This window comes from Lagopus leucura, unplaced genomic scaffold (genome assembly GCF_019238085.1).
Source record: "Lagopus leucura isolate 7727_CA_CO unplaced genomic scaffold, USGS_WTPT01 Super-Scaffold_100002, whole genome shotgun sequence".
Lineage (NCBI taxonomy): Eukaryota > Metazoa > Chordata > Aves > Galliformes > Phasianidae > Lagopus > Lagopus leucura.
The window spans coordinates 49,945,762-49,962,722 of NW_024962263.1; the positions used below are offsets into that span (position 1 = coordinate 49,945,762).

At 43.7% G+C, this 16,961-nt stretch overlaps 1 protein-coding gene across 4 annotated transcripts in view; it reads right to left on the reverse strand.

The window, feature by feature from the left end:
- NOL4 (nucleolar protein 4) overlaps positions 1–15,735 on the reverse strand; it is a 186,128-nt gene extending 170,393 nt beyond the window's left edge. For all 4 annotated transcript variants that reach the window (XM_042869416.1, XM_042869415.1, XM_042869414.1 and 1 more), the window contains exon 1: positions 15,469–15,735. In XM_042869416.1, coding sequence (XP_042725350.1) covers positions 15,469–15,735 — 267 coding nt within the window. The remainder of the gene's footprint in view (positions 1–15,468) is intronic.
- Positions 15,736–16,961: the final 1,226 nt, after the last annotated feature.

Sequence of the window (16,961 nt, forward strand, 5' to 3'; positions counted from 1 at the left end):
CGGCGGAGGAGCCGCGCAGCCACGGGCCGGGGAGCGTGGAGCGCGGAGCTGGCTCGCCCCGGCCCCTCCGTGCCTGACGGGGCGCCCGGCTGTGCCCGCGGCTCTGCGCATCCGCACGGGGGAAGAGGAAAAAATAATTTGAAAAATAGTAATAATAATAATAATAATAATAAACAACAACAACAAACCTACAACAATTAAAAAAAAAAAAAAAAAAGGCTGAATGGTGGGTTGTTTACTGTACCATATGGCTGCAGGGGGAGGGGTGGGAGAAATGTCTGCCGGTTGCTGAACCGGTGCACTCATTATGTCCGATGGAGTCAGAGTCAGCTGTGCTGCGCCTCGTTTGGCCGGCGCCAAATCTCAAGGCATTCCCCCGAATTTCCCCCAGCACCTCGGCCGCCGTGGGAGCACGTGGTTTCTCCTCCTCTCTGCCACCACTAGACAGGAGATGACAGGGCACGGCCTGCCCTGAGGCTCCAGAGCCTCCATTTTGAGCATCGATGTTTTCTGCCGGGCCTCACCAGGGGCTTCTCCCTAGTCTGTCTCTGTTAAAACCTGTGCGTGCCTTTTGTTTTGTGATGCGTGGCATGTAGCTCACAGCCATACCTGATGTGCCAAAAAATATTCAAATGCTGCTGGTATTTTTCATGGTTTGGTTTGAGAAGAAAAGCTGGCCAATCTCAGGGCACCTCTGTGCATGGCGGATGTGTAAGAAGGTCTGAGATGGAACATTTTTGCCACCAAATGCCATGGAGAGTGGTCTCTCTTGACCAGGATCAGTGGATGTGCCTCAGAACGGCTTTCCTCACCATGATTCACATGAGAGGAGCTGCACCTCTGGATTATCGGAGAGATAAAATCCACAGGCAGCAGTGTCTCTGAATAGGCAACTGTACTGCTATCCACATTACCTTGTAAAATTGGAGTATTGATTTTTTAAAAGCATGGTTTGCTGCTTAGGAGACCGATCCCACTACTACTGCAGTCAGTGGAATTTTGATATTGACTTCAGTGGGAACAGTTTTTGCCACTAAAATGGTCTATTTCACATTATTATGGTAATGTCATTTAGTAATTCTTAAATCAGCCCTCTTGGCCTTGCACATTTGAGAAGATTACAGTACAAATTATTTCAGCTCAACTCATTCACTGCGTTTCTGCTCATGTCATGTCTAAAGTTTTGTTTAGATAAATAAGATAGATAACTTATTGCTCCAGATGGCTGTGGGCGGATCGGGCCTAATAAGTTCTCCAGTTACATGTTTTTGAGGTTTGGTTTTTGTTGTGTTTTTGTTGGCTGTTGGTGGTGGTGATGGTGGTTTTTTAATTTTACAGAAGTCTACATTTAGAAACACATTTGTAGATCTCCTCTTGTGTGCAGTTTCGACTGCATTTGGTTGCTCACCAAAATAGCTTGCCTTCCAAAGAAAGATTAAAAATATTAAAATGCAGCCAGCATAGTGAGCGACTCAGTTCAGCTGATGTGACACAAATGTGCTGAGCCTACTGCCCATAGATAATATACATTTGAAGCTTGGCAACTGTCGTTGGGTTGGAATTCAAAATGAGATGCTGCAGGCCTCGAGGTCTGGAAATAAAGGCAACATAAGGAAAAAAACTAATCTCTCTCTATTAGTAAATAATAATCTGCAATAGCAAAGGCAGGTGATGAGGATTGAAGAAAATGTGTAGCTCTGCAGCCATCAAATAGATTTTGGGGCTGTTGTACAGCAATGAACATATTCCCATTCAAATTGTGAGGTATGGCCAGCACCTATATTCAGGATTTGCTTATATGTAAAAGGTTTTGGTGTCTAGCAACATTCTGCATAGCTTCTTTCTGCTATATCATGCTGTGATACTCATTAAACAAAATGTTGACTAATAAGCTCTGATTTGGAATAAATACTGGGAAGATACATAGAATTTGTTCAAAATACCTCTGAAATGAAATTTCAGTGAAAAATACAATAAAAAAGTAATCACGCTTTATCTTCCTCACATTTTCCAGGCAGTTTGAATTGTTAGATGATTAATATCTTACAGTCATTCTGTGTTTACTGGTGGCCGACAGGTATGCTTAGCTGCATAAATACTGATTTTGAAAAATCAATAGTTGTCTTATTACCAAACCAACAGGAAGCACCGTCCTTATTTTGCTTGGTTTATTTCATTAGCTTTATTATTGTTGTTCTGAAGTTTGTAGTATGCATTTCCAGGCTAAGCTGACTTTCCCCAGCCTCCACCCCTCCCAAAGCTGACTTACTTTCCTTAGTATGAGCTCACAGGGAGCTATTAAGTGAAAGTTTGTTTATCCTCTATTTGCTTTAACACTTTACCCCATTTGTTCTCTCGTCTGGCTTTTCTTTCAGTGTTATTAGAAGCAGAGCTTCTCTAATGTAAATATAGTTCAAAGAACATGGAAAAGGGAAAGAGATCTGAATTCTCCCCACAGTGCATGTTTTAATGAAAAATCTGTAGAAATGGGAGAATATTTAAAACCAAGCAAACAAACTACTTCAACAGTGTGACTGAGGATAAGCGTGTGCGTTGTGCGTGTTTAGTGGGAAAGCAGAGAGGATGATATATATGCTTTTAATGTACTGGATATGGGGAGTTTAAAGGACAGAGGTCAAGCTGATTTCTGCAGCAAGAAGCTGTTCATACAGTGCTCTGGCATTGCAGAAGCTCGTACTGTACCAAGGAGTGGAGGCTGCTTGCTTCCAGGAGTGTTTTACAACTGGTGTTGTCCTTGATGGAATTAAGCCTTTGTGTGGGATTGTATATGTTTCATAAACATATTTATACATCTGCTAAGCACTGTTCTATAGCATTGTAGTATCTTATGGCAAAGAGGGCTAGCAGTTACAGGTAAATTATCCTTTACAAATGGAAGAATTTATTCAAAGATATCATACTGAGATCCCAGCCGTTGCCACCCAGCCTAACGATATGAACTGCACAGAGCACTGAGTGCATCTGGTGGGTGCTGTCTGAGTGGCTATCGCTAAAGAACTGCACTGTGCCTTCAAAGCAGGGGCATCATCTTTGTGCCAAAAAAAACCCACACGCTTTCTCCTTGTCCTCAAGGGGATTTTATCCAGTACCATTTAGAATCATAGAATCCTTTAGAGTTGGAAGGGACCTCTGAGGACCATCTAGTCCAACGCCCCTGCAATGAACAGGGACACTGTAGCTAGAATGACAGAACTGGTCCTGGAGCTCTCAGATTTAAACAGCTTAATTCTTCCTAACAATCTAAAGCTACAGTTTTTCATCCCTTTTGTAGATCTGTTAGTTTACTTCATTTATTTCATTATTTCGAGTATTTCCACAGAACATTTCATACCAAGCATTGTTCCTCTGCCTGCTTTCAAATAGCAGCAAACACGATAAAGCAAATCTGTAAAAATGTTTGAAGTTTGTATATCTGAAAATTTTCCTGACAACATTGATTAAGGAACAAATTTTTAGAAGAAAATAAGATAAAATTCAGGCGATAACCTGTGAACTTATTAATGTTCAAATGTAAATAGCAGAGAAGACAGTGTTATTATTAAAGAAACTCGACCTGCTTTCTCCTATTTAAAAATGCTTTTTTCTTTCTTTTTTTAGCTCAGGTTTTGAAAACAGCCCTTTTGGTTTGAATTCAAAATGTAGGATGCAATAGGAATATCCTTCTAAGAATAGTTTTAGCTCTACAGCTTCCTCAATATCCCATGTATCTCACCAAAACTGGTTTTAGAACTGATCTGAATAAAATCATGTTACAATTTGTTATCTAGAAAGACAACTGAAAAGGAAGGGAGTAGTTTTATTTGAACCAGCTGTATTTAGTTCTAGAGCTAGCTTACTTTCCATTGACTTATTATTTGCTTCAGTAGAAATGTAACTCACCAAAAGCTTACCATATGCCAAACTTATATCTCAGTTACTCCAAAACAGTAGTAACAAGGCCTTTTACACTGGTGGAACAAAGTGGAGGATTTGTGTAGATTTTTAAAAAAGCAATGTTGTTGCCCAATGAGTTTACAATATACATTTTTTGGAGAAATCCTGTTTTTTGCAGATGCATCCCTGCAGAACTATTCTGTCTACTTGCAGGATAGTCCCAGATTCAGCCTGAAAGGAGTAAACTGGAATGGAGTCTTGTCTGAACTGCAGGCTTTAGATGGATGCCTTGCATTGGAATAGCATATTCATTAAAATAGGGCTGAGCTGTTTGCTCACTCTGAACTAAATTCTTTAGTATTATGGCAACCACGGGTGTGGGGCTTCACTGGATTCTCAGAATAAATGATATTGAAAGATGTCATTAAAAATTTAAAAGGGAATACATGTAGATTAAGGGAAAAGAGAATGAGCTACATTCTTTATTTCTTTCCATTGTCGTTTCTTGAGAAGTGCGATGGGATGACTCCTCTAAATAGATATATGCCATTTGTGCTGCCCAGGCTGGTCAAAAGCAAAGTCATCCAGAAATTACATTTCTTGAATGAATGATTTTTCTCTCATGCTTATAAATAATTCTCTAATAACTCTGTGTGTTCTTGTTTTTTCCTTTCTGCCCTAGTAGGAGTTTGGTAATAGTTGTAAAAAGAGCCAGCAAAAAATGCTTGTGCGAGTAGGCAAAAATGTGAAGGTGAAACCAGCATGTTTCTTTTCATCACAAGTAAATTGGAAAATGGAGATGGTTAATTGAAAACTTTCTGTATAAATCACTGTAATCTCATACACTGATCCACATAGGTCTGTACTGGAGCTCAGACATTTGTCAGTCTGCTTCCTTTTTCCAGACTACTAATAGCCCTACGTCAACAAGCCACAGAAACTGCCACTGTCAGGCTGACCAACAAACCATCCAGTCCCAGTCTCCAAGGGATTCGGTAAAAGATGTTTCAGAGCTCAGTAATTAACAAGTAAACAAATAAATCCTTTAACAAAATACAACACATCACACTGCATTGTGCACTAATGACCAAATTATTTTCCTCTGTTAGCCTCAACCAACATAAGAAAACATACCAAAATCTTGCTAATCCATTTATGGAACATGAAGCCAGAACATGATGGTTAAGACTGCCAGCAATACCAAATTTCAGCACAAAGGAGAAGGATGTGGGAACATGCTGGGTTTCCACCGCACCCTATGACTCTTTCCTCGTCTTGACTACATAGACTGGAGTGCTCTGTGGGAAAACACACGGAGAGCTGCTGCCTGCCTCCAGGTGACACAGGTGGAGTGCCATCAGCATGTCAACACTTCCAAGGAAACAGAGAAGGAAGGACTGAAACGTCACCTTGTCCTATTCTGCTCCAGCCAGGATAGCTGAACTGATATAAAGAATCCTTACAAGAGCCACAGAACTATCACTGTCTTGTAAACTCCTTGGAAGAGGCTTTTGCTGAATCAGTTAAAGTTTCTCCTAGGGATGCAATGCAGACTTTCATCCCCAACACTAAGGTTATGAAACAATGGCCTAACTTTGAATTTTCCTATTAACATAGTTGTCAAATGAGTCTCAGGGGACGGAATGGGATTAAAAAGGGCACCTGCTGAATTTTCTTTCTGCTGTTCATCAGTCTTTACACCACACCATTTCTCTCAATTTTTCTCTACCATTTTGCAGATCTTTTTTCCATTGTGCATTTTCTCTTAAATCTCATCTGTGATATGGCCAATTCAAATGTGTTTCATTTGGAAGTGCCCCTTTTGTTTAATTATCTTAGATACTTTCCCTGGAACTTTCATATATCTTGGCCTTTTAGTGTTGAGGTAAATATACTAAATGTGTTACTAAAGGCAAGGGCATATCATTTATTTAATGAGAAGAATAAGTTTTCCATATAATTCTCCATACTTTTCTAATGGTATACTTATTTATGATATGCATGCATAGATTTGTTCAAAATTATTCCTAAATATTTCCCTTGAGATGTTATGATAAATCTGTACATTTTCAATGTGATTGAAAAGAGTGAAATCTTTTGTTCTTTTCAAAAAGCTAGTACCACAGTGGCATGAGATGTAAATTACCTGGCAATGGTCTGGGGGGAACTGCCTGCCATAATTTCTTCTTTTGTCGTTTGTTATGGTATTTCTATTCTCTTTCCTGACTCTTCCTTAACTTTCTTAATCTAATTAATTTCTATCTCCATTTGGTGTTGAAACCTTTTTGTCTGGGTTCTATCAGTACTCTTGGTATCTATCTATGTGCATGTGTGCACACTGAACTACATTTGTACAGCTCTGTCACTTTCTAAAAAAGTTTTCCAACTTTTCACCACTTTAAGTTGTCATCACAGATTTTCAACCTAACTTTAGTAAAGCCAATATCAGACTGTTTTCATTTCAGCAGGAAGACAGAACCAAATTTTCACCTGAAAATTACCTCTGAATATGAGATAAGAGGAATGTAATTAACCTTACAAAATCTAAACTAGTTGCATCAACCAGGTGCGGTTAATATTGACACATAACAGCTCTACTATTAATGATTTTCTTATTGATTGTTTTTCTAGTGTTGAAATATGGTTCAGAGGTCTGTTATTTCTACCACCTCTCTTTTTCTCTTTCCAATACATTTTGACTATCCTCCAGTATTATCACTGCATGTAGTGGCAAGTGATATATTTTAATAATATTTTGGTTACTTCATTCTTGAGTTCTTCAGTGTTCAGTGCCCTGGTGATTTACTGCAATTTAATATATCAATTCACCATCACCTTTTTCTTTGTTCCTCTGTGTATGATAATTTTTCAGTTTCACCATCTGAAAAATGTAAACCAAGAAAACATATTTCCTCATTACTCATAACAGAGAAAATATGCGCAGAAAAATTAAGTTTTGTGAAACCTTTTTATCCTCTTTGATTGTCTTCCTTGTCTGCTAAAATCTCAGGCCATACTTTAGCTGTTCTTCTCTTGATGTACCAAATAGTTGTATAATTATTCATCTTCCGTTAGCTCAGGTTACTCATCATTCATAAGTCTGATTTCTCATGTATCAATACAGTTCTGCTTTATCCTACAGATAGGTCACAATTTAATGGCAGCTCCGTCAGCTCTGGATCAGCCTTGAACAAAAGTTCTCTACAAAATCCATTTGGCATATTGCTAGTAGTCCACATGTAAGTCCATAGGTGACAATGAGAACAATTCCAACACTTATTCATGTAAAACTTGTATGGTGAGCTAGAGCAATATGTTATTTAAGTACAAGTGGCCTCATTGCTTTTTTTTTCTTTCTTTTTTGAAGTACAGTCAAAATATTAAAGTATCCATCTGTCATTGTGTTAAAAACTCAGGAGTAAAAAAACTAACAGAAATTTCAGACACGCAGACCTTACTGGCAATATAAAGACATAAAACCTCTCATTTCCTAGTGGAACCTAATTACAACTTCTCAAGTCAAAAAAGCGGAATGACTTTTGTCTTGAGCTCCAGTGGATCATTTAATAAAAACTGTCCTTCCAACCTGTTACAGAATACATATTTCTGGGAAAAAAGAAAAAAAAAAGTCTTCATTTGAGGTCAAGGCTTCCATAGATTAGATTTATTATGTAAAAAGTTCACTACCAATAACCTGTTAAATTGAGGAGTATCCGCAAATACAAGTAAGTGGTTCAGATCCTACCATTCACTGTCAGCAACTAGCTTTAATCACGTAGTAACATGCATAGAGTAACTGTCAGGCTTTGAGGTTTGCAGTTATTGAATAAGCAGTTAGAAACCTGGACAACTGTTTATGCTTAAAGTTATAATCTCTGAGGAAGTCCATTGCATCCAGAAAAATGTCCAATGCTATAGCTTGTAGCAAGTCTTTCTAGTCTACCTAGGTATTTTATGTTCACAAGCCATTAAAAATACCTTGCTGGTGGAAATGTGGGGCTGTGAGTTTCATCTGCTTAAGCAGAACAAAAAGGCAATTTAAGAAAGCTTCAGGAATCTCATTCATTGCTGCTGTAGGGCAGCAACTTCCATGCACCATCTAGTATCATCCCTTGAGTTTTTTAAAGCCAAGGAGGCCTCTGATGGATCTAAAATGACATATTCAAGATCAAAGCATCTTTTATGTTCTATGAAGTTCATTTTGGAACCTTGTTGATCAGGGTCACCTATGCAACAAAGAGTAAATGATTCCTGTACTTTGTGGTACATGGAAAGTTGCAGAATCTAATAGGATCTTCCTGGAGATCCATGTATCCTGGCATGCTATGTCATGATCTTTCTCCACACCAATCTCATTTATATCTCTGTTCAACATTTGCCCTGCTTGTTATCTTCCTTTGTTACCAGCAAGCTCTCAAGAGCTGTGTCATGTGTGCTGGAAAATACCAGGATCCAAATAGCTTCGTTTAGACCAAAAGCAAAGCTGATAGTTGCCTCCTTTGAACAGCAGACCAAAACTTAGGGTTTGACAACAGCCAATTTTTATATATTTCTGTAGTGTAAAATTAAATTTGAATTGTTAACTCAGGCACTGTCCAGCATGGGCCTTCTTCCCTGCTCATGGGGAGTGCTCTCTCTACATGAATTGCATCTCCTTCCTGTCTAGAGCGCTGAACAAGAACAATGGTGAACACCCCAAAAATTAGATATTTTGTTTTCAAATTATCACCATTTAAAAATTAGACAAATTACCAATTGGTTGTACCGGTACGTATCTCCTCATTCCAGGTATGACTTACTAGCAAATGCCTTCTTACATTTCTTACTGATCTTATAGCTGTGTAGCTACAGAAACAACACCTTGCTACCTCGTATTTACTAGTATTACAGAAGGAGCACTTTAAATGATTCCTCCTTCAAAAACTGACTCTCTTTGGCTCTTTGGAAAATTCTAGCTCAACGTTTTTACTACAAAATCTCAAATCCTCCTCTTCCATTACCTCTGTCACACACACACGTGGAAATAGCATCTTACATATGGCCTCTAACATTTTTCAGTTTCAGGACAGAGTTATTCTCTTAATTCAGGAACACTGAGCTGAATGCCTACATCAAGAATTGCCAAGTATAAACCGGTTTTGTTCCATCTGCTAGGACCATTTTCCAGCACTACCCATCTGATTCACCAGCCTCCCTCCTCACAGAGCCCGTAGGGAGGCCTGAGAATGGCAGGATGGAAGGCATGGGTAACTGAGGAGCTCTGGAGACCTGAACAGGGAAAGTGTGGCTGTCAGGAAAATGAGACGGATGCGGCAGGGCTTGAATACGGCTGCTGAGCCCAGAAAGTGCATTTAATAGGACTGTAAACTACTGTGGAAACGTACCCTGGGATAAATCACAACTCACTCTCAGCGTCACCTTTCTGTGGCACTAACTCCCGGTATGTGTTAGCAGTTCAGTAGACTGCAGAGCTACCAATACATGTTTGACGAGCCCTTTTCTTTCTTTTTGATACTGATGGCTAAAATACCAGAGAGAAATTCAGCAAAGCAAATCTGTATTTTCAGATTGCTATAAAATTCCCCCAAATGCTAAGCACATTTTAAAACAGAAGATAATTTAAAGCACCATATTTTGACATATAGCTATTCTATACTGTGGTCTGTTTCTGATACAATATCATTCATAAGAAAACTAATTTATGTAAAATCAAATGAACCGTAAACTCATGTGCCCATCACTGTCCCTCATCACCAACTGAGCACGAGGTGGGCTGGGATACACCCTGCTCCACAGACCTGACTGGCCTATAATTTGTAAGCCCTAAATCCTGTAATCAGATTCAGTAGCACAGCCCTGTGTGTGTTGGGCCTCACTGTTCTGCGCATGACAGTCCAGGAGGTGCCAGGTCCTGCTGGACAAAATGTGGTTTCTGAATGAAAGGCCATTCTATATGGCCTATTACTGGAAAATAATAAAAGAAGACACAGGAAAAAATGTACATTAAGCATGGGATTTTGTTGAAGTCTGTGGAATCATTCCAAAGTAAAAATAGCATAAAAACAATCTGAACCTGGCATTTGAGGTTATATTCTACTAGTTTGCTAATACACTGTGTGTTCTGTGTCAGAATTGTATCTCAATCATTTTAGGCCATTCTATTTTGAAGATAAGTTCTGCTTAGAACCTGGTTGGGCCATTATTTTGTAACTTATCTGTGCATCAGTACTGACCTTAGGACTCATATTTATGTCTATGGAAGATGCAAAACAAGAGAAAGAGAAGTTACTTTTTTTTTTTTTTTTTTTTTTCCCATTGGCAAATAATTTATAATTTATAGTAAAAAAATTATAAAAAAAAAAAAAAAAAAAAAAAAAAAAAATTAACCATAAAAGTCATGTATACAGTTTGGTAAGATGCTATACTAGTAGTATTAATTCCACACATCCTTATGTTTGGGAGCACCACCCATTAAAATCTGATAGCAATAGCTGCCAGGCATTTGGCATATTTGTTGGCTCAGCACGTGCATGCAGTGTGCCTGAGCCAGGCATCATCTCACTGTTCTCATAAAGCACAACCTGGGCCTAATGAAAGAAAATACAGGATGATAATAGCAGCAATCAGAAAAGTAGCAAAGCAAGATGTTCGCCAAGTTGCAGATACAAATGCTGCACTGTGTGCTGTCCCACTCTAGACCTAAAATGGCTGTTTTGCAGGGGCTGTTGTTGCTTGGTGACCAACAGTGCATCTCCTAGGCCACAGAGGGATGTGAACATTCAAAAATTGATCTGTTCCTGTTGCTTTTGAGGAGTCCAAATGTGAAAATAGATGAAGCCAACACATAATCAACCATCCATTCTCTTTGCTGGCATGCTTAAACTTGGTATTTAAGGCAGGCCTGTGATTCGGAGCTCCTTCCCAACCAGAGGAGGAAACAGCAGAATAAATCCTAGCCTGCTCATGTCCGCAGAATATGTAAGTACACCAAGCCCAGCTACTGTGAGGCTACAAGATACCCTTGCTTCAATTAAGCCTGTGTTGTACATCCAGCCTGTTCCGGTGCAACCTCCCAGTTGCTATCAGGCTCTCTTTCTTTCATTAGAATCAAGTAGTTAATTAGCCCCAGCCTGTCCTCTCTCCTTCTCTCTTTCCCTTTAACGCAGCAGTAATGATGTCTAATTACCAGCAGCAGTGGATTACAGCACCATCAGGAGCAAATCTCTCTGGCTGACAGCAAAGCTGAGCAGCAAATCTTAAAGCTTCAAGGAGAGAATAATTCCTAGGAAAGTATTTCAATATTATTTTCTTGTTTTTGACCAGCTTGTGACTTTAGAGTCCAACTCGTAATTTCATCCATCCTGTTATTGCAGGGGGAGTGCTTGTGCTGCCAGTGGTGATTAATATTAAATTGAAATTGCTTTTACCTATGGTGAGATCAAGTGATGCACAGAAGAGGGAGAGGACGAGGGAGGGAGTCACAGTTTGGGGATCTGATTCCGTTTGCGGCTCTCTCTGAACAAACACAACTGTACACAATAAAATAGGTATGAAAAAAGAACAGTAGGGATGTCTCTAAATTACTGTAAATTGATAAACTCTTAAATAATTCGTAAGAGTCAAAGGAAAGAGAGAATGGGCTTTAAAGGCTTACCAACAATTACTGTCCAGTGAAAACTCCATTTTTCCTCCTGTACATGTCATTTCTGGCTGGGTGAAATCCCACCCTGTGCACACCAGTGGAAGACATACCAGTGGGACAGGGGCTGCAGCCCTGCTCTGGGCACAGCCAGCACCTCACACAAAGATCTGCTACACCACAGGTCTGCATAAACACCTCCTCTGCCTTGTGTGGGTGGACACTAACGCTGGTTCCATGGTTTTAGGAGGCATTTATTTCTCAGAGCTGTCTGTTGTGTAAGAGTGCTGAGTGTGGTCTCTTATGTTGGACAATGGATTAGTCCTGGATAGCAGAAGAAAGGAGGATTTTTTTTCCTAAATGCAAGTCCTTTTCTGTAAGGGTTTGTATGTCCTTGTTTAATTAACATGCAAATATTCTGAAATTCCTAAAGGATATGTCATGCTAACTTTCCTTCCTTGCTTTTATTATGATGCCTGCTTGGTTACTTAACTATTCCAACTATATTTGAAAAGTCAAGGCAGCCAGCTGGAGTCCCTGGTGCCTGGAAATAAAGCAATATCAATTTCATTTTTAAGAAGGGTAGAAAGGATGAGCCTGGAAACTACTGACCTGTCAGCCTCACCTCAGTGCCATGGAAGATCATGGAGCAGATCCTCCTGGAAGCTCTGCTAAGGCACATAGAAGAGAGGGAGGTGATATGGATAACCAGCATGGCTTCACCAAGGGCAGGCACTCCCTGACCAACCCTGTTGCTTTTTATGATAGTGTAACTCCATCAATGGAGAAGGGAAAAGCTACTGATGTCATCTATCTGGACTTCAGAAAGGCCTCTGACACATCTTTAATATCTTTCTCTCTGGATTGGAAAGATACGGATATGATGTGTGGACTGTTTGATGAACGAGGAACTGGTTGTGAGATCATACCCGTAGAGTGGTGGTCAATGGCTCAATGTCTAAAGGGGGACTGGGGACAAATGTTGTCCCTCAGGGATCAGTACTGAGTCCCATGCTCTTTAATATCTTCATCAGTTATGTTGACAGTGGGATCAAGTGCACCCTCAGCAAGTTTGCAGATGATGCCAACCGTGAAATGTGTTCAACATGTCTATGGGATGGGATGCCATCCAGAGAGACCTAGACAGGCTTGAGATGTGGGCCCAAGTGAATATCATCAGACTCAACAAATCCAAGTGTAAGGTTTTGCACCTGGGTTGTAGCAACCCCCAGTATCAGTACAAGCTGGGGGATGTAAGGATGGAGCACAGCCCTGCCAAAAAGGACTTGGGAGTACTGGTAGGTGGGAAGCTGGAAATGAGCCAACAGTGCGCCCTCACAGCACAGAAAGACCACCGTATCCTGGGCCGCATCAAAAAGGAAAGGCTGAGTGACCTGGGTCTGTTCAGCCATGAGAAAAGAAGACGGAGAGGGCATCTGATCAATGTTTATAAAAAGAAGCATGGCCAGCAGTGTGAGGGAGATGATTCTGCCTCTCTACACTGTGCTGGTAAGGCCTCTTCTGGAGTACTGCATCCAGATATGGAGTCTGCAGTTCAGGAGGATCTTTGGAGCTCATCTAGAGGAGAGCCACACAAATAATCCAAGGGGTGGAGAACCTCCCCTACGAGGACAGGCTGGGGCTGTTCAGCCTGGAGAAGAGAAGGCTCCGGGGAGACTTGAGAGCAGCCTTTCAGTATCTAAAGGGAGGCAATAAGAAGGAAAGGGACAGAGTCTTTAGCAGGGTCTGTGGTGATAGGACAAGCAGAAATGGTTTCAAACTAAAACAGGAGAGATTTAGATTGCATATAAGGAAGACATTTTTTTACAATAAGGATAATGAGGCACTAGGTCTGCCAGAGAGGTTGTGGATGCCCCATTCCTGAGGACAGCCAAGGAAGGCTGAAACAGGCTCTAAGCAACCTGATCAAGCTGTATGTGTCCCTGTTTATTGGAGGGGAGTTGGACTACGTGACCTTTAAGGGGCCCTTCCAACCCAAAAGATTCTGTGATTCTGAGGTAGTTATTTCCATACAAGTATCAGTACGCGTATATGCATTTATAGGGATATGCACCAATGTTGAGGGTGTGATCCTCCAAATGAACAAAGGTGAGCCCTCTTAGTAAGAGGTGCTCAACCTCTTACTAAGATAGCTGAAGGGAAAAAAAAAAAAAAAAAAAAAAAAAAAAAAAAGAGAATTTGACCTGCAAATAAAATAGAAGAAGGGATGCGAGGTGGGTGCTCCATGCTCCCATGGACAGGCAAAAGTGAGAGAAAATATACAAGCTGATCATCTGAATCTTGTGTGTCAGAAGCCCAGGTAAGCCCTTCATTTTTACACTCTGTGTTGTAGAATGTAGGGTAGCCTTTTTGTTTAGTAGGGCAGTCAGTACAATTTTACTCTCAAAAATATGACTGCTTATATCTTTGAACTCTCCATGGTAAAGAATGGTCTTAGGATTAAAAGATCTTGCTTGCTGACTCTCCAAAATCGTTATTACTGTTAAGCAGAAGAGATATTAAAAAATAGCAACCTAAATTGAGACTTCGGTTGTGGACAACTTTTCATTCTGCTTGTTGTCAAATTTCACTGCAAATTACATTTTGTCTGTGGCACCTGCTGGGGGGTGAGGTTAGCAGCCAATCCCCCGGCAGACCAAAGGGGATGGCCCAGCGCCCGGCTCCATAGGCACGCCTAGAACGCGGCAGCGCACGGAAGCCACCGAGAGGGATCAGACTCCCTCCGGTGCTTCCCCTTCTCTTTCAATCTTCGTATTTATGAACTCCCGACGACGAATCTCCCACCTCGGCCTCCCCGCAGTCAGCGGGCGATGCTGCCAAGGGATGCCCGGGCTCCTTCCCTCCCCGGCAGCTACGTCACGGCCAGACCCAGAACGCTTCCACGGAGCCCCGTTGGCCGCGCCGCCCACCGCCGCCGGGCTGCCACCGAACCGGCGAACGAACGGCGCTCGGCCACGCCGGTGCCCGGGCAGGGATATTTTTAATTGCCGGGTTTCCTTTCGCAGCCGCCCCCCCCCCCTCCGCCCTCCGCCCCGCACATAGACAAAAGAAGCTTAGCTTGCGTGACCCGGAGTGTAAGAAGTCAGAATAACGAGACGTTAAGAGAGTTCAATAGGCAAAACCTACTTGTAGCCAACCGTTCCCATCTTCTTACATAGGAAAATCTGTAGCTGCTGCCACCAGCCAACATAATAGCTCTCCCGCTGTCAGCCCCGCGCCCCGCTCTGCGGCCCCGCATCCCGCCGGGGGCTGGCAGCGGCCGAGCGCAGGCTGTGTGGCTGCGAACATCGCGCAATCCCGACCAGAGCACCGAGAGACACCATTTGGTCATGCGGAACCCCATCTCCCTTTGTTGAGCATCCTCTCCCCGCCGCGGCTCCTAGCACCGTAGGCGGCCAGGCGCACGCTCCCGCTGCTCGCCGTTCCGAGGGCTGCGGTCTAACAATAAATAAAAAAAAAAAAAAAAAAAAAAAAAAAAAAAAAAAACCACGACCCCCCCCCTCTCCTTCCCTCCCCCCTCGCCGCTACAGACATCCCGGGGAAAGCCCCGGCCGAGCCGTGCACGGCGCCTGCCCCGCGCATCGGTGGTGCCCGAGGCCGGGCACAATGGCCGGGCGGGCGGCGGGACAATGGCCCTCCCCGAACTACCGCCGCTCCGCTCCGCAGCGGCCGGGGGGGACGGGGGGCGACGGCGGCGACGAGAGCGGCTGCGGGGACCGGCGGGTGTGTTCCGCGCGTGATCGCTCGCTCGGGCCCACAAAGAGCGCGGCGGTGGGGATGTGACAGGCGGGCGCGACATGGTGATGATGACTCGGGGGAGAGGGAGGAAGGAGCCAACTGTGGCTGCGGCTCCCCCCGCTCCCGGAGCGGGCTGCGGCGGCCGACATAGAACAAGAAGACGATTCTCTACTAACCGTGGTTTTGACTGGCACGTACAGCACTTGCTTCCCTCCTCCAGCACCACCACTGACCTCGTCCGAGTCGCCGAGCTGGAAGCCTTTAGATTTGACCCAGAATTTGAATTTGGCGTTATCCGTGGAGCTCGACTCGGAGCCGTTCAGCAGCTGGACGATCCGCTCGTATTTTTTACGGGTCACCGTCTTGGTTTTGCCCGAGTCCCCGTAAGTCCGGAGGCACCAGTCCTGGAACTGCCGGTACATGTCCCGGTCGCCGCTCTCCATCGTCCCCCCGGCACCGCGCGCACGCGGCACCCCCGAGCCGAGCCGGGCCGGGCCGAGCCGGGCCGGGGCCGCCCGGGTCACTCGGCACCTGTTCGCCCGGCGCTCATGGGGCGCCGGCACAGCCCCGGCGCAGGCAGGCGGCCCCCGGCGGGGCTTTTTTGTTGTGGTGGTGCCGCTCCGGGCGGGGGGGCGGGGGCCGGCCGGGGGCTGGGCGGGGGGGGGCTCTGCGCGGTGGGGAGCGGGGCGGGTGGAGGGCTCCGCGCTGCGCAGCGGCGGAGCGAGGCAGGATATCCCGGCGGCTGCAGCGGCGGCGGAGAGACAGCTTCGGCCGGAGAGAAAGAATTAAAATCCCATCCTTAGCAAATCTCCACTCGGCCCCGCGCTGCGCCCGCGTTTATCCTGGATAGCGCAGGTGAAGGGGAAAAATGGAAAGAAGAAGGAAAAAAAAAAAAAAAAAAAAAAGAAAAGCAAGCCCTCCCTCCTGCTCCCTCCTGCAGGCTGTGGCGGGCTGTGTCCGTCCGGGCTGTGCCTCCCGAGCAGCGCAGGAGGGAGGGAGCACTGAAGGGCAAACTGCTCTCCTCGCTCCCCTTTATTCCAGGGCTGGGCACGCTGCTGTCCCTGCTCCGGGCATGGAGGTGCTGGAAGGAAAGAAAGTTCTTACCTGCTATTTTCTAAGCTTAATTACATCCGATCCGCGGGTTTAGTACAGATTTTTGTTATGGAAAAAAAAAAAATCATAATAATAATTTTTTTTTAAATTGTAATGCTCCGTAAGCATTTCACTTCTTCATATTCCGTCCCATTGAATTTGGCGATGCCCTTTTAAGGTTTTTCATCCATTGATTCACTCCCAGCAGATGGAGAGGGGGAAAAAAAGAAAAAGGAAAAAAAAAAAAAAAAAAAAAAGCGAAGAGATGTAGGAGATGGGAGATGGGCTCGGCCGCTGGACCGGAGGAGAGCGAGCTCGGTCCCAGGAGGGCTGCGAGGGAAGGAGGCGGCTCTCGGGCGCTGTGCCGGGGTGATGCCGGCTCTCGCACGCAGGACTCCTCGGGTGCAGGAGAGCCTTGGGGGACCCTTCGGGCTGAGTCGGCTGCCAGGCGTGCAAGTAAGTTTGTATGCGGATGCTGAGCAGAACCCCCCCGTCCCCTTTCTCCCCCCCCCCCTTTTTTTTTAAGGGATGAAGAAGAAATGATGATGATGATGATGATGATAATAATAATAATAAT